Source organism: Microcaecilia unicolor, chromosome 3, assembly GCF_901765095.1.
Source record: "Microcaecilia unicolor chromosome 3, aMicUni1.1, whole genome shotgun sequence".
In the NCBI taxonomy this organism is placed as follows: domain Eukaryota; kingdom Metazoa; phylum Chordata; class Amphibia; order Gymnophiona; family Siphonopidae; genus Microcaecilia; species Microcaecilia unicolor.
In genome coordinates this window covers 482903976-482927439 of record NC_044033.1, presented here as the reverse complement: position 1 = coordinate 482927439, position 23464 = coordinate 482903976, and the positions used below count along the sequence as shown (strand labels likewise).

The 23464-nt window shown below is 44.9% G+C and overlaps 1 protein-coding gene across 1 annotated transcript in view; it reads right to left on the bottom strand.

The window, feature by feature from the left end:
• Positions 1-23464, bottom strand: part of SENP6 (SUMO specific peptidase 6) — a 344871-nt gene that overhangs the window by 302907 nt on the left and 18500 nt on the right. Inside the window, 1 exon segment of the mRNA XM_030199054.1 lies at positions 19308-19401. Coding sequence (XP_030054914.1) covers positions 19308-19401 — 94 coding nt within the window.

Sequence of the window (23464 nt, the reverse complement as noted above, 5' to 3'; positions counted from 1 at the left end):
TAGGATAAAATATCTGGGAATTTGGTATGGTAAAACTGTAGATCACTCTTTACAATTAAATTCTGAAGCTCTACTATCTATAGTAGACTCTACTCTAGACAGATGGAATCGATTATATCTTTCATGGTGGGGTAGGGCTGAGGCAATAAAATTGGTTTACTCCAAAATTAAATTATGTCTTCAGCATGGTACCTTTTCCATTCCTTTCTTCGCTATATAGGAAAATAGAAAGTAAAATTTCTAGGTTTTTAATGGCAGCGTAAACCCCCTAGAACTGCTCTTCAAAAACTTAAATTATATACAGTGGGGGAAATAAGTATTTGATCCCTTGCTGATTTTGTAAGTTTGCCCACTGACAAAGACATGAGCAGCCCATAATTGAAGGGTAGGTTATTGGTAACAGTGAGAGATAGCACATCACAAATTAAATCCGGAAAATCACATTGTGGAAAGTATATGAATTTATTTGCATTCTGCAGAGGGAAATAAGTATTTGATCCCCCACCAACCAGTAAGAGATCTGGCCCCTACAGACCAGGTAGATGCTCCAAATCAACTCGTTACCTGCATGACAGACAGCTGTCGGCAATGGTCACCTGTATGAAAGACACCTGTCCACAGACTCAGTGAATCAGTCAGACTCTAACCTCTACAAAATGGCCAAGAGCAAGGAGCTGTCTAAGGATGTCAGGGACAAGATCATACACCTGCACAAGGCTGGAATGGGCTACAAAACCATCAGTAAGACGCTGGGCGAGAAGGAGACAACTGTTGGTGCCATAGTAAGAAAATGGAAGAAGTACAAAATGACTGTCAATCGACAAAGATCTGGGGCTCCACGCAAAATCTCACCTCGTGGGGTATCCTTGATCATGAGGAAGGTTAGAAATCAGCCTACAACTACAAGGGGGGAACTTGTCAATGATCTCAAGGCAGCTGGGACCACTGTCACCACGAAAACCATTGGTAACACATTACGACATAACGGATTGCAATCCTGCAGTGCCCGCAAGGTCCCCCTGCTCCGGAAGGCACATGTGACGGCCCGTCTGAAGTTTGCCAGTGAACACCTGGATGATGCCGAGAGTGATTGGGAGAAGGTGCTGTGGTCAGATGAGACAAAAATTGAGCTCTTTGGCATGAACTCAACTCGCCGTGTTTGGAGGAAGAGAAATGCTGCCTATGACCCAAAGAACACCGTCCCCACTGTCAAGCATGGAGGTGGAAATGTTATGTTTTGGGGGTGTTTCTCTGCTAAGGGCACAGGACTACTTCACCGCATCAATGGGAGAATGGATGGGGCCATGTACCGTACAATTCTGAGTGACAACCTCCTTCCCTCCGCCAGGGCCTTAAAAATGGGTCGTGGCTGGGTCTTCCAGCACGACAATGACCCAAAACATACAGCCAAGGCAACAAAGGAGTGGCTCAGGAAGAAGCACATTAGGGTCATGGAGTGGCCTAGCCAGTCACCAGACCTTAATCCCATTGAAAACTTATGGAGGGAGCTGAAGCTGCGAGTTGCCAAGCGACAGCCCAGAACTCTTAATGATTTAGAGATGATCTGCAAAGAGGAGTGGACCAAAATTCCTCCTGACATGTGTGCAAACCTCATCATCAACTACAGAAGACGTCTGACCGCTGTGCTTGCCAACAAGGGTTTTGCCACCAAGTATTAGGTCTTGTTTGCCAGAGGGATCAAATACTTATTTCCCTCTGCAGAATGCAAATAAATTCATATACTTTCCAAAATGTGATTTTCCGGATTTAATTTGTGATGTGCTATCTCTCACTGTTACCAATAACCTACCCTTCAATTATGGGCTGCTCATGTCTTTGTCAGTGGGCAAACTTACAAAATCAGCAAGGGATCAAATACTTATTTCCCCCACTGTAAGTCTAATGGTGGTATCAACTTCCCAGATTTTAAATCTTATCTGGCATTCAGACTGTCACAGGCTATATATTGGTTTCATGAGGATAATCATCAAAATCTCCCTAGATGGCTTGACTTTAAGAAGCATTTACGTTCCCCTTTTCCTCTTCATCTTCTTCCTTTAATGTATGCATTTCCATATCCCACTGGTATGCGTTTAATTAAAGCTACTGCGAAGCTCATCATCACTATGAGAAATATATTTAAATTGTATGTTCCTTTTTCTGATATTAGTATTTGGTTTAATTCGTCCATTAAATTAAGTAATTCTACTTTAAACTGGTCACTGTGGCAGGAAAAAGGTATATGGTCATTATCTCAAATTACTGTATGTAATGATGTGACTTCTGCTGAATCTGCTTGTCTACAATGTAATTTAACTACACTTGATGCTGATTCTTGGCTTTCCCTCTCTAATGTCTATCAAAATTTGTTGCAAACCACGGGTTGTCAGTCAGATGCTGCTAATCTTACTACCTTTTGTCGTGCTATGCTAATGGGTAATAGAAAAAATCGAGAATATACAAATGTATACATGACTTTCACAAACCCCCGTCTTGAGCTCCAACATAGATGGGAGTTGGAATTGTTCTGTCATGATGAAATTGATTGGTTAACCTTTTTGTCTAAATCCAATAGACCCACTTTCTCTGCTGGTATAACACATCATCATTGTTTGTTCTTCATAGAGCTTACTGGACTCCTTTCAAATTGTCTAAACTAGATCAACATCTCCTCCAAAATGTTGGACTTGTTCTGCTCCTGTTGGTCACCTGAAGCATCTACTCTTTGAATGTTCCCATGTGTCCACCTACTGGAAATTAATACGGGAAAGAATATGTTCAATAATTCCCTTCTCCTCGTCTGTTGGTTTGACATATGATGTGATAATACTTCGTTCTTCAACCCCTAAACTTACACTTGAGGATCAATATCAAAACCTTTTTGATATAATGATGGCTCTAGCCACTCATATTATAGTATTTCATTGGGAAAATAATTTGCATTTGAACTTTTGTGAATGGTGGAGTCATCTTTGTACTATTAGAAACTATGAAGAATCTGCAGCTTTTAAATTTCATCAATTGCCTACTTTTAAGAAGCATTTGGCTCCTTTTGATCATTACATCAAAGCATCAGCATCAGCATCTCCTAGAGATTAGATTTTTATATTTATACTTAAATTGTCACATTTATCTATATGTAATGCATTTGGTTTTGTTGTTTTATGTTATATTGGTTTAAGTTTTCTTGAAAACTCAATAAAAATGATTTTAAAAAAAAAACGAAACTTAAAATGTAACCTAGCTTCCACTAGCAGCAATGCAACTTAACATAAAAAGGAGAAACAGAATCATATTTATTTGCAGAAAAAAATGACTAACTCAGCATTTTGCACTCTTCAACTTATTAGAAATTCTGTACAGCCAACAGTTACAGTAATCTAATAATGACAATAGGAGAAAAATTACTGGTTCAAAGTATTTACATATTATTAATCCAAAGTTTTTTAAGTAGGAAAAAACAGATTTACTAGCCACCTTATTAACCTGAATGTTAAGAGAAAGTTGACTAATTGCACAACTTGCACGCTGGAGACTGAATCAAGTGTTAAATCTAAATTACCAAGCTTAATAATAGAATTATCTTTCAGAAAGGTCAGAGGACCAATCCAAAGAAACTTAGGGGTCCTTTTACAAAGGCGCACCGAAAAATGGCTTGCGGTAGTGTAGGCCCAGGTTTTGGGGCACGAACAGAATAATTTTTCAGTGCACCTGTAAAAAAGCCTTCCCCCCCCCCCCCCCCCCCCCCCCCCCAAAAAAAATGGATGTGCGGCAAAATCAAAATTGCTGCGCATCCATTTTGGGTCTCAGACCTTACCGCCAGCCATAGACCTAGCGGTAAATAATTTAGGTGGTAATGACCTACGTGCATCAGATGCCACTTGGTGCACGTCCACTACGCATGCCAGAAAATAAAAAATATTTTTCAGACGAGCGCCAAAAATGAAATTACCATAAGAACCACGCGGTAGTAGGGTAACTCAATTTTGGCGCACGTTGGGGGCGCGTAGGTACCTCACAGCTTAGTAATAGGGGCCCTTAGTATTTTATTTAGTTTCAGCTTAAATGAACGTACCCAGATGCCAACCACCTGTAAACCATTGGCCTCATGAAATGGATTACCTGGAGTAAAAGGTATTAACACTGTGAAATCATTCACATACTGCAACTGAAGCGAGTCTAAATTACAGAATGACATGGGTTACACCGCAAGAACAGCAAAAATTTTCAAACTGCAAATTGCAATTATTTCCCCACCCCACAGGAGCAGTAATAATCCCTGTACCTGTGGTAAAATTGACAACCTACCTTTTACCACTGAGACAGGATAACTTCTGTAATCCGGCTTCCAGCCTCCTCTCCATCTGTTCTGCTCTCTTTGCTCCTCCCACCTGCAGTATATGTGTGCAGGCACTCACGCACGCACACAGTCCTTCCCTTCCTAAACTCCTCCATGGAGCAGCACATCACAGACCCTCCCCTCCCACCAAGCATGACATCACCAGAAAAGAACACCCCGTTTGGCCTATTTTCATCATTCTGCGCTACTGCCACCAAGCTATTAAATAGTGTGCCACAACAGCGTGCCATTTTGTGGGTTATTTTTCCAGTGTGGTGGTGGTGGTAGTGGCGTGATGTCATCATACTTTTCTTATGCTGAGTCAGAGAGAGAGTAGCGGCAAGAACAGCACAGCAACAGAGGAGAACAGAGTCGGGAATCAGCAGGAGGAGGACTCAGCGAGCCCAGAAGGAACACGGTACACCATCAGACAGTCGGACATTGTGAAGACCAACAGTAAGGTGCCTCCCCCAGCCCTGATCCCCTCCCAACATGCCAGTGTGCAGCACATGGATGTATACAGAGGAAGTATTATTGGTTTCAATGGTTAGAGTAGTAATTAGTTCTAATTCTAAATTTTAAATCATTGTGTCATTTGGAGGGGCTGGTTATAGGGACTCCCTGTATTCTTGCAGAAATGTTTTCACCTAGTAAAGGGCCACCAGAACAGGCATGATGTTATGAGTATCAGGTGCTGCTCAACAATCAGACTGTGTGCGGATGTGAGTCACATGGTGGGCGCCTTGTTTAAAAGCTGTGATAGTGCAATTTGTGACTATGCTCAGTATAGTACAGCTTGAAGCATCGGATGGTTGTGACTTTTATGGAAGAATTGGATGGCTCTAACCCGAGTCCCTGAAGAAATTTTATGAAACCCGCGGTGTCGGGCGTGTCCAGGGGAAGCTGTTCAATTCAGGGCATTCGATGATTAGGAAGTACACAGCAAGCAAGTTTTGTAAGCTGGATGAGCTGGATGAGAATCCTTTTAAAAAAAAAAAAAAAACGTTAGGATAAGTTCACGTTTTTTCAATTATTTGTTGAGCACTGTATTTTTTTAGCACTGTTTGATCCAGGCTATAGCACTCACACAAAAAAATAGGAGTGGCCCTATGAAAGATGTGCTACGCCACTCGGCAAAGCAAATGATATTGCCTTATGAGTGGAAATTTCTGAGGGCATTCCTTAAAATATTTCAAGAAATAGTAGTGAGGCATAAGTATATATTGAGATTTGTTAAGTACATGTCAGCGGTAGCCTGTATCTATGACTATATAACAGCATGAATCTTTGGGTTTTGTTGATTTATTACACGTATTTTGTACCAAGGATTGTGGGTTTTTTTTAATATCTGGTTTTTCAGCAATCAGACTTAGCATTTATAATTAAAAAAAAAAAATCGTTGAGACCTAGGAGCATGTAACATCTTCTTTTCCTGTGCCTACATCAAAAGAAAAAGATGGCTGGGGCGGGGCACGTGTCCTTTTTTTTTTCTTAGGTGAAATAACCCTAGAAAGAGGTGACCCTTGAGGAACTCCACACACTGCTTACCAGGAGTCAGAAATTCACCTTACATCTCTACTCTATACGAACTGGTTAAAAAAACCTTGAAACCAAGATAAAACAAGACCTTGAATCCCTAATGAACTAAGAAAAGAAAGCAAGACCGTGATCCACTAGGTCAAAAGCAATGGGCAAGTCAAACTGAAGTATAATGAAACTTTGACCTCGACTCAAGTTTCTAAACAGATGTCACCAAGGACCAGAACATCATCTCAGTGCTAAAGCCCTGATTAAAACCTAATTGAGACTAGTACAACAATTAAAAATGATCCAGAAAAATTCTCAACTTTTCAGTTACCCACCCATCCATTACCTTAATGAACAAAAGGGATGGATGCCACTGGTCAGCGAATGATACATACCTGTAGCAGGTGTTCTCCGAGGACAGCAGGCTGATAGTTCTCACGACTGGGTTGACGTCCACGGCAGCCCACTCCGACCGGAAAAAAACGTTGCGGGAGGTCCCGCAAGCAGGGCACGCCCTTGACGCATGCGCGGCCGTCTTCCTGCCCATGCGCGACCGTTCCTGCTAAGTTGAATGACAAGCAAAGGAATGAGGAAAACGCAACTCCAAAGGGGAGGAGGGAGGGTAGGTGAGAACAATCAGCCTCCTGTCCTCGGAGAACAGCTGCTACAGGTATGTATCATTCGCTTTCTCCGAGGACAAGCAGGCTGCTTGTTCTCACGACTGGGGTATCCCTAGCTCTCAGGCTCACTCAAAACAAGAACCCAGGTCAATTGAACCTCGCAACGGCGAGGGCATAACAGAAATTGATCTACGAAGAACAACTAACTGAGAGTGCAGCCTGAACAGAATAAAATTGGGTCCTGGAGGGTGGAGTTGGATTCAAACCCCAAACAGATTCTGCAGCACCGACTGCCCGAACTGACTGTCACGTCGGGTATCCTGCTGGAGGCAGTAATGTGATGTGAATGTGTGGACAGATGACCATGTCGCAGCCTTGCAAATCTCTTCAATAGTGGCTGACTTCAAGTGGGCCACTGACGCTACCATGGTTCTAACACTATGAGCCGTGACATGGCCCTCAAGAGTCAGCCCAGCCTGGGCGTAAGTGAAGGAAATGCAATCTGCTAGCCAATTGGAGATGGTGCGTTTCCTGACAGCGACCCCCTTCCTATTGGGGTCGAAAGAAATAAACAATTGGGCGGACTGTCTGTGGGGCTGTGACCGCTCCAGATAGAAGGCCAACGCTCGCTTGCAGTCCAATGTGTGCAACTGACATTCAGCAGGGCGGGTATGCGGTCTGGGAAAGAATGTTGGCAAGACAATTGACTAGTTAAGATGGAACTCCGACACCACCTTTGGCAGGAACTTAGGGTGAGTGCGGAGGACTACTCTGTTATGATGAAATTTAGTATTCGGAGCATGGGCTACCAGGGCATGAAGCTCACTGACTCTACGAGCTGAAGTAACTGCCACCAAGAAAATGACCTTCCAGGTCAAGTACTTCAGATGGCATGAATTCAGTGGCTCAAAAGGAGGTTTTATCAGCTGGGTGAGGACGACGTTGAGATCCCATAACACTGCAGGAGGCTTGACAGGGGGCTTTGACAAAAGCAAACCTCTCATGAATCGAACGACTAAAGGCTCTCCAGAGATGGCTTTACCCTCTACACGATAATGGTAAGCACTAATTGCACTAAGGTGATTCCTTACTGAGTTGGTCTTGAGACCAGACTCTGATAAGCGCAGAAGGTATTCAAGCAGGTTCTGTGCAGGACATGAACGAGGTTCTAGGGCCTTGCTCTCACACCAAACGACAAACCTCCTCCACTTGAAAAATAACTCTTTTTAGTGGAATCCTTCCGAGAAGCAAGCAAGACACGGGAGACCCACTCAGACAGACCCAACGAAGCAAAATCTACGCCCTCAACATCCAGGCCGTGAGAGCCAGAGACTGAAGGTTGGGGTGCAGAAGCGCTCCTTCGTTCTGTGAAATGAGAGTCGGAAAACACTCCAATCTCCACGGTTCTTCAGAGGACAACTCCAGAAGAAAAGGGAACCAGATCTGACGGGGCCAAAAAGTCGCTATCAGAATCATGGTGCCGTGGTCTTGCTTGAGCTTAAGTAAGGTCTTCCCCACCAAAGGTATGGGAGGATATGCATACATAAGGCCGTTCCCCCAATGGAGGAGAAAGGCATCCGACGCCAGTCTGCCGTGTGCCTGTAGTCTGGAACAGAACACAGGCAGCTTGTGATTGGTCCGAGAGGTGAAAAAGTCCACCGAGGGGGGTGCCCCACTCTCGGAAGATCTTGCGTACCACTTTGGAATGGAGCGACCACTCGTGCGGTTGCATGACTCTGCTCAGCCTGTCGGCCAGACTGTTGTTTACGCCCGCCAGGTACGTGGCTTGGAGAAGCATGCCATACTGACGTGCCCAACGCCACATCCTGACGGCTTCCTGACACAAAGGCCGAGATCCGGTGCCCCCCTGCTTGTTGATGTAATACATTGCAACCTGATTGTCTGTCCGAATTTGGATAATTTGGCAGGACAGCCGATCCCTGAAGGCCTTCAGTGCGTTCCAGACCGCTCGGAGCTCCAGGAGATTGATCTGAAGATCTTGTTCCTGGGGGGACCACACCCCCCGAGTGTGGAGCCCATCGACATGAGCTCCCCACCCCACGCAAGATGCATCCGTCGTCAGCACCTTCATGGGCCGCAGAATTTGGAATGGACGCCCCAGGGTCAAATTGGTCCGATTTGTCCACCAGCGCAGTGAATTGCGGCAACTGATGGACAGGCGGATGACATCTTCTAGATTCCCGGTGGCTTGGCACCACTGGGAAGCTAGGGTCCATTGAGCAGATCTCATGTGAAGATGAGCCATGGGAGTCACATGGACCGTAGAGGCCATATGGCCCAGGAGTCTCAACATCTGCCGAGCTGTGATCTGCTGAGACGCTCTGGTCTGGGAAGCGAGGGACAGGGGATTCTGAGCTCTCACCTCGGGAAGAGAGGCCTGAGCCGTCTGTGAATTCAGCAAAGCTCCGATGAATTCCAGAGATTGGACTGGCTGGAGATGGGACTTCGGGTAATTTATCACAAACCCCAGCAGCTCCAGAAGGTGAATAGTGCACTGCATGGACCGAAGAGCTCCTACCTCTGAGGTGCTCTTCACCAGTCAATCGTCGAGATACAGGAACACGTGCACCCCCAGCTTGCAGAGATACACCGCAACCACCACGAGACACTTCGTGAACACCCGTGGTGCAGAGGCAAGCCCAAAGGGTAGCACACAATACTGAAAGTGACGTGTCCCCAGACGGAATCGGAGATACTGTCTGTGGGCTGGCAGTATCGGGATATGAGTAGAAGCATCCTTTAAATCCAGGGAACAAAGCCAAACGTCCTTCTGAATCATGGGGAGAAGGGTGCCCAAGGAAAGCATCCTGAACTTTTCTTGCACCAGATATTTGTTCAGGCCTCTCAGGTCTAGGATGGGGCGCATCCCCCCGTTTTCTTTTCCACAAGGAAGTACCTGGAATAGAATCCCTGCCCTTCCTGCCCGGGTGGCATGGGCTCGACCGCATTGTCGCTGAGAAGGGTGGAGAGTTCCTCTGCAAGTACCTGCTTGTGATGGGAGCTGAAGGATTGGGCTCCCGGTGGACAATTTGGTGGAGTGGAGACCAAATTCAGGGTGTATCGCACCACACTATTTGGAGAACCCACTGGTCAGAGGTTATAAGAGGCTATCTTTGGTGAAAAATTTTCAACCTCCCCCCGACCGGCAGGCCATCCGGCACGGCTACTTTGATGGCGGCTATGTTCCCATGGATCCAGTCAAAAGCTCGTCCCCTGCTTTTGCTGTGGAGGCGCAGGGGGCTGCTTAGGCGCACACTGTTGACGGGAACGAGCGCGCTGGGACTGTCCCTGTGCCTGAGGAGGCCTTCGGGCCGGCTGGGTGTACCTACGCTTACTGTAGGCGTGGGGTGCAGCCTGCCAGGCCCGGGAAAAACGTCCACCTGCTGAGGTGGATACTGAAGGCGCCCGGTGGCAGAGCTTGTCGACAGCGGTTTCCTGCTGGTGTAGTTGTTCCACCAACTGCTCCACCTTCTCGCCGAAAATGTTATCCCCCCGGCAAGAGACATCCGCCAGCCGCTGCTGGGAACGGTTGTCCAGGTCAGAGGCATGCAGCCAGGAGAGTCTGCGCATCACTATACCTTGGGCCGCAGTTCGAGATGCCACATCACAGGTGTCATAGATACCCCTGGACAAGAACTTTCTGCATGCCTTCAGCTGCCTGACCACCTCCTGAAAAGGCCTGGACTGCTACGGAGGGAGCTTGTCGACCAGGTCCGCCAGTTGCCGCACATTGTTCCGCATGTGGATGCTCGTGTAGAGCTCGTATGATTGGATGCGGGTTACGAGCATGGAAGATTGGTAGGCCTTCCTGCCAAACGAGTCCAGAGTGCGAGACTCCCACCCAGGGGGCGCCGAGGCGGTATCCCTCGAACTCCGTGCTCTCTTGAGAGCAGAGTCCACAGCCGCCGAGTCATGAGGCAATTGAGGCCGCATCAACTCTGGGTCTGAGTGGATTCTGTATTGGGACTCCGCTTTCTTGGGGATGGTGGGATTAGATAGTGGCTTCAACCAGTTCCGAAGCAGCGTCTCCTTCAGGACATTGTGCAGCGGTACCGTGGAAGACTCTCTAGGTGGTAATGGCTAGTCGAGGACTTCGAGCATCTCCGCCCTCGGCTCATCCATAGTAATCACTGGGAAGGGAATGCTGATAGACATATCCCTGACAAAGGAAGCAAAGGAGAGGCTCTCAGGAGGCGAGAGCTTCCTCTCCGGTGAAGGAGTGGGGACGGAGTGAAGGCCCACAGACTCCTCTGAGGAGAAATATCTAGGGTCCTCCTCCTCCTCCCCCCACGAGTCCTCCTCCTCGGTGTCGGACATGAGCTCAGCTCAGACCGCAACTGGGCCCGGCTCGACTGCAAGGAACCACGTCCTCGAGCGGTGGACTCCCGCGCCGGCGGGGACGAAGCTCCCTCCATCGACGTCGACGGGGACTCCACCTGAGTGGCGGTCGACACCGGTGCTGCAAGCGGCGTCGGAGGCCTCAGCATCGGGCCAGAGCCCACCGGCGCCTCCATCAACGGCGCCGGGGGGGGGGGGCGCAAGCATCCCCGGTGCCGGTAGAGCCTGGCGCATCAGCCCTTCCAGGATCCCCAGAAGGATGGCTCGGAGGCACTCGTCTAGGCTCGCTGTCGGGAAAGGCAGGGGGGCCGGTGTGGGCGCCGGAAGCTGCTCGGGTCCAGGAGACGGTACCGAGATATCCGAGGACCAGCGCGACACCTCTTCAACCGAGGGGGAATGCTCCTCCCGGCACTGCTGCTTCCTGGGTGTCGAGTCGTCCCTCGAGGTTCCGGAGCTGCCAGTCCCGTGTGTCGTGGGCGACCGGTGACTGTGCTTTTTGGCTTTCTTCCGATGCCCGTCATCGGCGCTCCGCGGAAGGGACGAGGAGGGGGTGGAGCCCCCATGGCCTCGAGGTATCGGATCCGACAGGGTTCGGTCCCGATGGCCCTGAGCAGCGGGAGTGGCAGGGGCAGACTGCCCGTGCGGCCACTCACCACCGCCGTCAGGCCAGCAGGCCAAAGGTACCTGTGCTCCTGGGGTCAATGCCATAGTCAGCGCCGACATCGGTACCGGCAGCAAAGACCCGGCCGTCGACACCGATGCCGTCGAGGTCGACAAGGAAGGGCCGGCGCAAGTTCCAAAAAGACGGCCCCACAGAACTTGCCTCACCACCTGCGTCCGCTTCCGTAAGCCGAGACACAAGGTGAACTGAACGTCTTGGAATTATGCTCCGGGCCGAGGCACTGGAGACACCAAGCCTGAGTATCGGTCTGCAAGATCTGCTGGCCGCACCGATCACACTTCTTGAATCCGCTCGGGACCTTCGAGGACATCGATGGAAAAATTGCGTCAGCGAAGTCAAAATCGTCGATGGTGGCGGTGAAAAGCACACCCGAAAAAGAAAGAAACGACCGCGCGGCCACAAGGCCACGACATCGCGCCCTCGCGACTGAGGACGAGGAAAACGTTTTTTTTTTAACGAGAAAAGATAACGCGAACGCGTACACTAAGAAAAGAAAAACTGCGGGCTAGGCTGCAATCCGGTTTCCGGGGCTGACTAAGTGAGGGACGAAGACACGTCTCTCTCCAGCACGGAAAGGAAAAAAACTGAGTGGGAACGGTCGCGCATGGGCGGGAAGACGGCTGCGCATGCGCGGTGGGCGTGCCCTGCGTGCGGGACCTCCCGCAAAGTTTTTTTTACAGTCAGAGGGGGCTGCCGTGGACGTCAACCCAGTCAAGAGAACAAGCAGCCTGCTTGTCCTCGAAGAATATAATTTATCAACTCTAATACACTACCTTTAGAATTCTTTAACATTGGGGTCAAAACAATACCACCTCGTGAAAGAGGAAATTTACCAAGTTGAAACTGAATATAAGAAAACATATAACATTAGGGCTAAGAGACCTCATAAAATAAGAAAGACAAATGTCTAAAGATGAAGCGTACTTTCTTAATAACCTAATGGTATGTGTCGTGTTATTGGTTCAAAAACTTCCCATATGTGATCAGATGGTATACCTACAGTGGTGGAAATAAGTATTTGATCCCTTGCTGATTTTGTAAGTTTGCCCACTGACAAAGACATGAGCAGCCCATAATTGAAGGGTAGGTTATTGGTAACAGTGAGAGATAGCACATCACAAATTAAATCCGGAAAATCACATTGTGGAAAGTATATGAATTTATTTGCATTCTGCAGAGGGAAATAAGTATTTAATCCCTCTGGCTAACAAGACCTAATACTTGGTGGCAAAACCCTTGTTGGCAAGCACAGCGGTCAGACGTCTTCTGTAGTTGATGATGAGGTTTGCACACATGTCAGGAGGAATTTTGGTCCACTCCTCTTTGCAGATCATCTCTAAATCATTAAGAGTTCTGGGCTGTCGCTTGGCAACTCGCAGCTTCAGCTCCCTCCATAAGTTTTCAATGGGATTAAGGTCTGGTGACTGGCTAGGCCACTCCATGACCCTAATGTGCTTCTTCCTGAGCCACTCCTTTGTTGCCTTGGCTGTATGTTTTGGGTCATTGTCGTGCTGGAAGACCCAGCCACGACCCATTTTTAAGGCCCTGGCGGAGGGAAGGAGGTTGTCACTCAGAATTGTACGGTACATGGCCCCATCCATTCTCCCATTGATGCGGTGAAGTAGTCCTGTGCCCTTAGCAGAGAAACACCCCCAAAACATAACATTTCCACCTCCATGCTTGACAGTGGGGACGGTGTTCTTTGGGTCATAGGCAGCATTTCTCTTCCTCCAAACACGGCGAGTTGAGTTCATGCCAAAGAGCTCAATTTTTGTCTCATCTGACCACAGCACCTTCTCCGAATCACTCTCGGCATCATCCAGGTGTTCACTGGCAAACTTCAGACGGGCCGTCACATGTGCCTTCCGGAGCAGGGGGACCTTGCGGGCACTGCAGGATTGCAATCCGTTATGTCGTAATGTGTTACCAATGGTTTTCGTGGTGACAGTGGTCCCAGCTGCCTTGAGATCATTGACAAGTTCCCCCCTTGTAGTTGTAGGCTGATTTCTAACCTTCCTCATGATCAAGGATACCCCACGAGGTGAGATTTTGCGTGGAGCCCCAGATCTTTGTCGATTGACAGTCATTTTGTACTTCTTCCATTTTCTTACTATGGCACCAACAGTTGTCTCCTTCTCGCCCAGCGTCTTACTGATGGTTTTGTAGCCCATTCCAGCCTTGTGCAGGTGTATGATCTTGTCCCTGACATCCTTAGACAGCTCCTTGCTCTTGGCCATTTTGTAGAGGTTAGAGTCTGACTGATTCACTGAGTCTGTGGACAGGTGTCTTTCATACAGGTGACCATTGCCGACAGCTGTCTGTCATGCAGGTAACGAGTTGATTTGGAGCATCTACCTGGTCTGTAGGGGCCAGATCTCTTACTGGTTGGTGGGGGATCAAATACTTATTTCCCTCTGCAGAATGCAAATAAATTCATATACTTTCCACAATGTGATTTTCCGGATTTAATTTGTGATGTGCTATCTCTCACTGTTACCAATAACCTACCCTTCAATTATGGGCTGCTCATGTCTTTGTCAGTGGGCAAACTTACAAAATCAGCAAGGGATCAAATACTTATTTCCACCACTGTATATCTGTAATATTCAAGTAGCGCTGCATATGCCTTGTAGCGCTATAGAAATGATAAGTAGTAGTAGTAGTAGGGTTCAATGTCTTGTGTATCAGTTAAAACTATTTCGAAGACTAAGGTAGCTCTGCCCAACAGTGATGGGTGGGAAGTGGCACACAAGGATGGTGAAGCAATTCAAAAGTTTCAAGGACATACTATGCTAGAGAAGCTTTTATGTGCAGGCTCTGGTGCTGGCGTCACCCATGCTGTGAAGACTTACTAGTCTGTTGTCCTTAGAGAACAGCAGCCATCATTACAAATATTGCCAGTCAGATAACGAAAGCAACTTTTTTTACATTAAAAATACGTTTTATGCACCTGTTTTTCTATGTGTGTTGAACAAATGAAAAAAGCAGAGGCTCCCAATTTTTTGGGCCATGACTGTGTTATCTACTATAAATCATCTTGAGTTAATCTCTTCATAAAGGCGGTTAAACAAAACTTCTAAAAGACAAAAATTAAAAATAAAACTAGGATTGAAACATCAATGCAGAAATTAAGTTAAGAAGACAGACACCGCAACTGAAACCTGTTTAAAAACCAGGTTAAAAATAAAGAGAGAAAACGCCTCAACTCAAATTCTGTTTCAGAAAGTCAGAGAAAACAAAGTCACTTCTTTCTGAAGTTAGTTCCACAATTTGGGAGCAACCACCAAAATAGCCCTGAAATGAATACCAGTTAACCTTATGTGATGATAGGAGGGTATACCAAATAAGTCAGCTTGAGTGGATCTGAAACGTTTACTAGGAACATAACAGCACAGCTGACATTATTTAACTTGAAAGAGAGCCCTAAAATCTTAAGTTGAGAATAAAATCTTACCATTTTTTTAATTCATTGTAGTTTGCCTTGAGGTTCTTTATTGAATGCTAATCAGCCCAAATTAAATAAACTGCAGAAGCCAATGCAGTTCTCTTAATATGGGGTTAATATGCTGGGAGAATCTTATATTAATCCTAGCCAAAACATTCTGCATTTGTTTTAACTTAGCACTTTCAAAAGTTAGACCACTATACAAAGACTTGTATATCATAGAGGCCATGAAAAGGTACAAACCATACATATTTCTAGTTTTTAATATAGGTATTTTGCTTTTCTGAGCTGGGAGCAGACTTAAGAGTTGCAAGACAGCTATAATGTGCTTTTCTGAAAAATACCTTTCTAAGGCTGTGGTTTGACATTTGGCCTATGCTATACTAACTTGTGATAAGTTGCTGGTCAGCAACTAAGACAGAGACTCCTATGACTAACGACATCTGTTGTATCCAGATAAACAATCAAAAGGAGAAGTAAGTGGGTGTGAGTAAAATTGTAGGGTACGGGTAGTAACAGCCTAATTCTACCCATTATCTAATGAAAACTTACATGACAGGCCCTATCAATTTAAGGAATATATGATAGAATTTGATGGAATATGTTAGAACATGATTCATCATAGGAAACAGAATATTCTGGAAACAATGCATATTCATTAGGTAGGAAGGGTAATTATAATTAATAAAAAAAGGAAGAAAAAAGTATTTGAGGAAACAGAACTGAAGATGGGGAGCCTCAGTGTGTTCACTAGCAGGTGGACATATAGACAGCTCCCAGGGAAAACTCTGTTTTTATTTGCTACACATTATACTGCAATTGGGAATTTATTTGTTCAATAATTACTGATTGCCTTCTTTGACAATTTGAATAAACATTTATTATGTCTAATACTTGCCATACTGGGAAAGACCAAAGGTCCATCAAGACCAGCATCCTGTTTCCAACAGTGGCCAATCCAGGTCACAAATACCCGGCATCCCAAAAATGTACAAAACATTTTATACTGCTTATCCCAGAAATAGTGGATTTTCCCCAAGTTCATTTAATAACGGTCTATGGACTTTTCCTTTAGGAAGCCGTCCAAACCTTTTTTAAACTCCACTAAGCTAACTGCCTTTACCACATTCTCTGGCAACGAATTCCAGAGTTTAATTACACGTGGCGTGAAGAAATATTTTCTCCGATTCGTTTTAAATTTACTACATTGTAGCTTCATCGCATGCCCCCTAGTCCTAGTATTTTTGGAAAGCGGGAACAGACGCTTCACATCTACCCGTTCAACTCCACTCATTATTTTATAGACCTCTATCATATCTCCCCTCAGCCGCCTTTTCTCCAAGCTGAAGATCCCTAGCCACTTTAGCCTTCCTTCATAGAGAAGTCATCCCATCTCCTTTATCATTTTCGTCGCCCTTCTCTGTACCTTTTCTAATTCCACTATATCTTTTTTGAGATGCGGCGACCAGAATTGAACACAATATTCGAGGTGCAGTCTCACCATAGAGTGATACAAAGGCATTATAACATCCTCATTTTTGTTTTTCATTCCTTTCCTAATAATACCTAATTCCTAATAATACCTAACATTCTATTTCAACGTATCATCAACGATGACACCTAGATCCCTTTCTTGCTCTGTGACTCCTAACGTGGAACCTCGCATGACATAGCTATAATTCAGGTTCTTCTTTCCCACATGCATCACTTTGCACTTGCTCACATTAAACGTCATCTGCCATTTAGACGCCCAGTCTCCCAGTCTCGTAAGGTCCTCTTTTAATTTTTCACAATCCTCCCGTGATTTAACGACTTTGAATAACTTTGTGTCATCAGCAAATTTAATTACCTCACTAGTTACTCCCATCTCTAGGTCATTTATAAATATGTTAAAAAGCAGCGGTCCCAGCACAGAGCCCTGCGGAACCCCACTAACTACCCTTCTCCATTGAGAATACTGTCCATTTAACCCTACTCTCTGTTTTCTATCTTTTAACCAGTTTTTAATCCACAATAGAACACTACCTCCTATCCCATGACTCTCCAATTTCCTCTGGAGTCTTTCATGAGGTACTTTGTCAAATGCCTTCTGAAAATCCAGATACACAATATCAACCGGCTCCCCTTTATTCACGTTTGTTCACCCCTTCAAAGAAATGTAGTAGATTGATGAGGCAAGATTTCCCTTCACTAAATCCATGTTGACTTTTGTCTAATTAATCCATGCTTTTGAATATACTCTGTAATTTTGTTCTTAATAATAGTCTCTACAATTTTGCCCGGCACCGACGTCAGTCTCACCGGTCTCTAATTTCCCGGATCTCCTCTGGAACCTTTTTTAAAAATCGGCGTTACATTGGCCACCCTCCAATCTTCCGGTACCAAGCTTGATTTTAAGGATAAATTACATATTTGCAACAATAGCTCTGCAAGCTCATTTTTCAGTTCTATCAGTACTCTGGGATGAATACCATCCCGTCCAGGAGATTTGCTACTCTTCAGTTTGTAGAACTGCCCCATTACATCCTCCAAGTTTACAGAGAAATCATTAAGTTTCTCCGACTCATCAGCTTTGAATACCATTTCCAGCACAGGTATCCCACCCAAATCTTCCTCGGTGAAGACCAAAGCAAAGAATTCATTTAATCTCTCCGCCACAGCTTTGTCTTCCCTGATCGCCCCTTTTACTCCGCGGTCATCTAGCGGTCCAACTGATTCTTTCACCAGCTTCCTGCTTTTAATATACCTAAAAAAGTTTTACTATGTGTTTTTGCCTCCAACGCAATCTTTTTTTCGAAGTCCCTCTTAGCCTTCCTTATCAGCGCTTTGCATTTGACTTGACATTCCTTATGCCGTTTCTTATTATTTTCAGTCCGTTCCTTCTTCCATTTTCTGAAGGATTTTATTTTAGCTCTAATAGCTTCCTTCACCTACTATATAACCATGCCGGCTGTCATTTGGTCTTCCGTCCTCCTTTTTTAATACGCGGAATATATTTGGCCTGGGCTTCCAGGATGATGTTTTTGAACAGCATCCACGCCTGATGTAAATTTTTGACCCTCACAGTCACTCCAAGTTTTCTTTTCACCGTTCTCTATTAGATTGTAAGCTCTTTGAGCAGGGACTGTCTTTCTTCTATGTTTGTGCAGCGCTGCGTATGCCTTGTAGCGCTATAGAAATGCTAAATAGTAGTAGTAGTAGTCTTCTCATTTTATCATAGTCTCCATTTTTTAAAGTTAAACACTAACGTATTTGATTTCCTATGTATACTTACTTCAAAGATAATATCAAATCCGATCATATTATGATAACGGTTATCAAGCGGCCCCAGCACCATTACCTCCCGCACCAGATCATGCGCTCCACTAAGGACTAGGTCTAGAATTTTTCCTTCTCTCGTCGGTTCCTGTACCAGCTGCTCCATAAAGCTGTCCTTGATTTCATCAAGGAATTTTACCTCCCTAGCGTGTCCCGTTGTTACATTTACCCAGTCAATATCGGGGTAATTGAAATCACCCATTATTATTGTGTTGCCCAGTTTGTTTGCATCCCTAATTTCAACATTTCTGCATCCGTCTGTTCATCCTGGCCAGGCGGACGGTAGTACACTCCTATCAATTTCCTTTTCCCCTTTACACATGGAATTTAAATCCACAGTGAGTCCAAGAAGTGTTTTGTTTCCTGCAGAGTTTTCAATCTCTTTGATTCAAGGCTCTTGTTAATATACAATGCTACCCCTCCACCAATTCGATCCACTCTATCACTACGATATAATTTGTACCCCGGTATGACAGTGTCCCACTTATTTAGTAGTCAGCATTTTTCTTGCCTGGAATTCTGCCTGGGGGAGTAAAGGTTTACTCAAGGGTCCCCCCCCCCCGAGACCTCCAGAAGGTTACTTCTGTCTCAGAGGAAAGACAGAATATAGACAGCCTTAGTTACCTTTCTTTCATTAAAGTCTTGAAATGATCAGTGCACTGTAACATTTTCTAAATTTGGATATTTTTTTTTAATGTGTGAATTCTATAACCTGACCGCACTAGTCTGCACCATGTCTATTTACCTACTGTTACCTAACTTATAAAGTTTGATCTGTTTTTACACATTATTATTTAATGATGTAGACTGCTTTGCTTTATTTCATAAGGCAGTATAGCAAATACAATAACAATCTAAACACTGCAAAGTGGATTTCCTTAAGATGTACTTGAGGGTTACTCCCAAATTACAAGCCACACCCGCAAAAAGGTGGGAAAATGTGGGATACAAATGCAATAAATAAATAAATAAAACTTAAATCTGAATTCAATTTTTGTAATCCTTGAGCATTCTTACTCTCTCTCTGCATCTCCTTCACTTTCTTCTGACCGATCAAAGCTCCAGTTATTCTTAAAACCTCTGTCTCTCTTGGTTTGGGTTCTATCCAGTTCTGTAAGAGAAGGTTCAGGTAGGTAAGCGTTCAGGTCAGAAAAGATAACACATATACAATGAGAAAAGCAAAATTATTTACAGTTTATTACACTAATCCTGGCATTTGACATACACACTTCAAAACTGTACCACAAATTATGCGTAACAGACATGCAAACAGATTTTTTATTTAATTTGGTTACATATATTCTGCTTAACTTTACAGTTCAATGCAGAGTATATATCATAATACCGTACTCATCATCACTTAAAAAAAAAAACAACCCATAAACATGTAGAATGCGTAAAAGGATTATCCTAAAAATCTGGAAAATAATGATACTATTTTTTTTTTAATGTTGGGTTCTCTATTATAAAGGGTAAGATACCAGTGTACTGTTTCATTTTAATGGGTTGATCATTTTTTTTTCTGGGCTCCCACCCTACTTGCTGTTACAAGGATATTGTTCTTTGTAAAATGTATTGTATTAAAATACTTTTTGGCAATAAACTTATGCAATGAAATAATTCAATATTATTATTTAGACAACTTTTTATGGAACTAAGTCCAGCTGCTCTCAAAAAAGGAGGAAAAAGACTTCAGAAGCTCAGCAATCTGCCCTATAACAAGGGTCTACAAGCTGAGCAAACCTCTTCATCAGTCTTAAAAACCCTCCTTATATGACTTTTCAAACTTCTTAAGATAAGTGTCCAAGGGGTATGTTTACTAAGGCGCGTTAGTGTTAACGCATCTTTAAAGTTGTGTTAAATGCTAACGCACCGATACATTCCTATAGTTGTTAGTGTTGGACGCACATTAGCGTTTGAAACACTAACGCACCTATGCCTTTGTAAACACAGGCGCTAATTTTTAAGTGTGTAAAAAACACATATTTGCTATATATTGGAGTTCATGAAAAAACTAGGAAAATTTCAATAAAACAAAAAACAAACAAAAGGAGATTTTTTTTAAAGACCGATAAAGAGGTTTGCTCAGCTTACAGACTCATATCACTGAGCTTCTGAAGTCTTTTTCCTCATTTTTTGAGATCAGCTGGACTTAGTATTATTTAGACAATTTGTTATAGAACTATTGTAAAATTGTAAAAATCTGAAAATAAAAAAAATGTATACAGTGACTGTTTGTATTCTCTAATTTTCCAAAGTGAAAAAATCTGAACATTTATTTACTAGTAGTGTCATTCCATGTCAATTCAACCAATGGTCTCTACCTCACCAATTCAGAAATTGATAATCTACGAAAATGGAGACCAATGTATAAAATGAAAAACTGCAAATTTCAGACTTACGGTTTTCGAGATATCAGATTTTTATCCAATAGGGGGTTGGCACAGTTCTCGGCTGACTCAAAGTTTGGGCCCTTATAGGTCTTAATATCTCTGCCATTAACTGCGAATTCTATATAGCGTGACTAACGTTGTGCATGCAAATACAGTCATATTCTATCTTTGAATGCAGCTTAATTAGTTAACAAGCCAATCAGTGCAGATAATTGTCACTTAAGCAATTGACACTAACTCGCATTAATTAGAATTTATGTACAGAAGTGCATTCTATAATGTGCTGCATTTAAATTCTAAGTCACATAGCTGAAAGTGGGCATGGCCATGTCATGGGCGTTTCTAAAATCTATGTGCGTTGTTAAAGAATACACCCGGTCCACACCTAATTTAGGCATCAAGATTTACACCAAGTTTTACTTGGTATAACTGCTCTTGACTAAATTTAGTCACGCAGACCGGCACTCAACACATTCTATATAACGCACGGAAATTTAGGCTTATTCTATAAAGTACACCTAAATTAAAGCGTACTTTATAGAATACACTTAGGGAAATTTTCATTTCGGTGCCAATTTTTTAGGCATGAAATACAGAATCTAGTCCTTCAGCTGTGAAATTTGCACCACTGTAACCCACATGGTTTTGGAGAAATTATTTATTATTTGGATCTGTAGTGGCAATATGGCCAAGAAATTAAGATCTTGCTCCCTTGGAATTCATTGTGAGGACAGTTATCATCAGAAAACTTACTGCAGAAAGGCTGGTCTATTAACTCTGTCATCTTTCACTGAGAATGAGAAGGACCAATTATTTTCAAGAATCGGTGGACTAGAAGGCACAGTTTCATCTTCAGCTGCTACATTATACAGCGAATGCTACATACCTGTAGAAGGTATTCTCCGAGGACAGCAGGCTGATTGTTCTCACTGATGGGTGACGTCCACGGCAGCCCCTCCAATTGGAATCTTCACTAGCAAAAGCCTTTGCTAGCCCTCGCGCGCCGATGCGCATGCGCGGCCGTCTTCCCGCCCAAAACCGGCTCGTGCCGGCCAGTCACATATGTAGCAAGACAAAGACTAGGGAAGATACAACTCCAAAGGGGAGGCGGGCGGGTTTGTGAGAACAATCAGCCTGCTGTCCTCGGAGAATACCTTCTACAGGTATGTAGCATTTGCTTTCTCCGAGGACAAGCAGGCTGCTTGTTCTCACTGATGGGGTATCCCTAGCCCCCAGGCTCACTCAAAACAACAACCATGGTCAATTGGGCCTCGCAACGGCGAGGACATAACTGAGATTGACCTAAAAAATTTACCAACTAACTGAGAGTGCAGCCTGGAACAGAACAAACATAGGCCTAGGGGGGTGGAGTTGGATTCTAAACCCCGAACAGATTCTGAAACACTGACTGCCCGAACCGACTGTCGCGTCGGGTATCCTGCTGCAGGCAGTAATGAGATGTGAATGTGTGGACAGATGACCACGTCGCAGCTTTGCAAATCTCTTCAATAGTGGCTGACTTCAAGTGAGCTACCGACGCTGCCATGGCTCTAACATTATGAGCCGTGACATGACCCTCAAGAGCCAGCCCAGCCTGGGCGTAAGTGAAGGAAATGCAATCTGCTAGCCAATTGGATATGGTGCGTTTTCCCACAGCCACTCCCCTCCTGTTGGGATCAAAAGAAACAAACAATTGGGCGGACTGTCTGTTGGGCTGTGTCCGCTCCAGATAGAAGGCCAATGCTCTCTTGCAGTCCAATGTGTGCAGCTGACGTTCAGCAGGGCAGGAATGAGGACGGGGAAAGAATGTTGGCAAGACAACTGACTGGTTCAGATGGAACTCCGACACAACCTTTGGCAAGAACTTAGGGTGAGTGCGGAGGACTACTCTGTTATGATGAAATTTGGTGTAAGGGGCCTGGGCTACCAGGGCCTGAAGCTCACTGACTCTACGAGCTGAAGTAACTGCCACCAAGAAAATGGCCTTCCAGGTCAAGTACTTCAGATGGCAGGAATTCAGTGGCTCAAAAGGAGGTTTCATCAGCTGGGTGAGAACGACATTGAGATCCCATGACACTGTAGGAGGCTTGACAGGGGGCTTTGACAAAAGCAAACCTCTCATGAAGCGAACTAAAGGCTGTCCTGAGATCGGCTTACCTTCCACACGGTAATGGTATGCACTGATTGCACTAAGGTGAACCCTTACAGAGTTGGTCTTGAGACCAGACTCAGACAAGTGCAGAAGGTATTCAAGCAGGGTCTGTGTAGGACAAGAGCGAGGATCTAGGGCCTTGCTGTCACACCAGACGGCAAACCTCCTCCACAGAAAGAAGTAACTCCTCTTAGTGGAATCTTTCCTGGAAGCAAGCAAAATGCGGGAGACCCCCTCTGACAGACCCAAAGAGGCAAAGTCTACGCTCTCAACATCCAGGCCGTGAGAGCCAGGGACCGGAGGTTGGGATGCAGAAGCGCCCCTTCGTCCTGCGTGATGAGGGTCGGAAAACACTCCAATCTCCACGGTTCTTCGGAGGACAACTCCAGAAGAAGAGGGAACCAGATCTGACGCGGCCAAAAAGGAGCAATCAGAATCATGTTGCCTCTGTCTTGCTTGAGTTTCAACAAAGTCTTCCCCACCAGAGGTATGGGAGGATAAGCATACAGCAGACCCTCCCCCCAATCCAGGAGGAAGGCATCCGATGCCAGTCTGCCGTGGGCCTGAAGCCTGGAATAGAACTGAGGGACTTTGTGGTTGGCTCGAGATGCGAAGAGGTCTACCAAGGG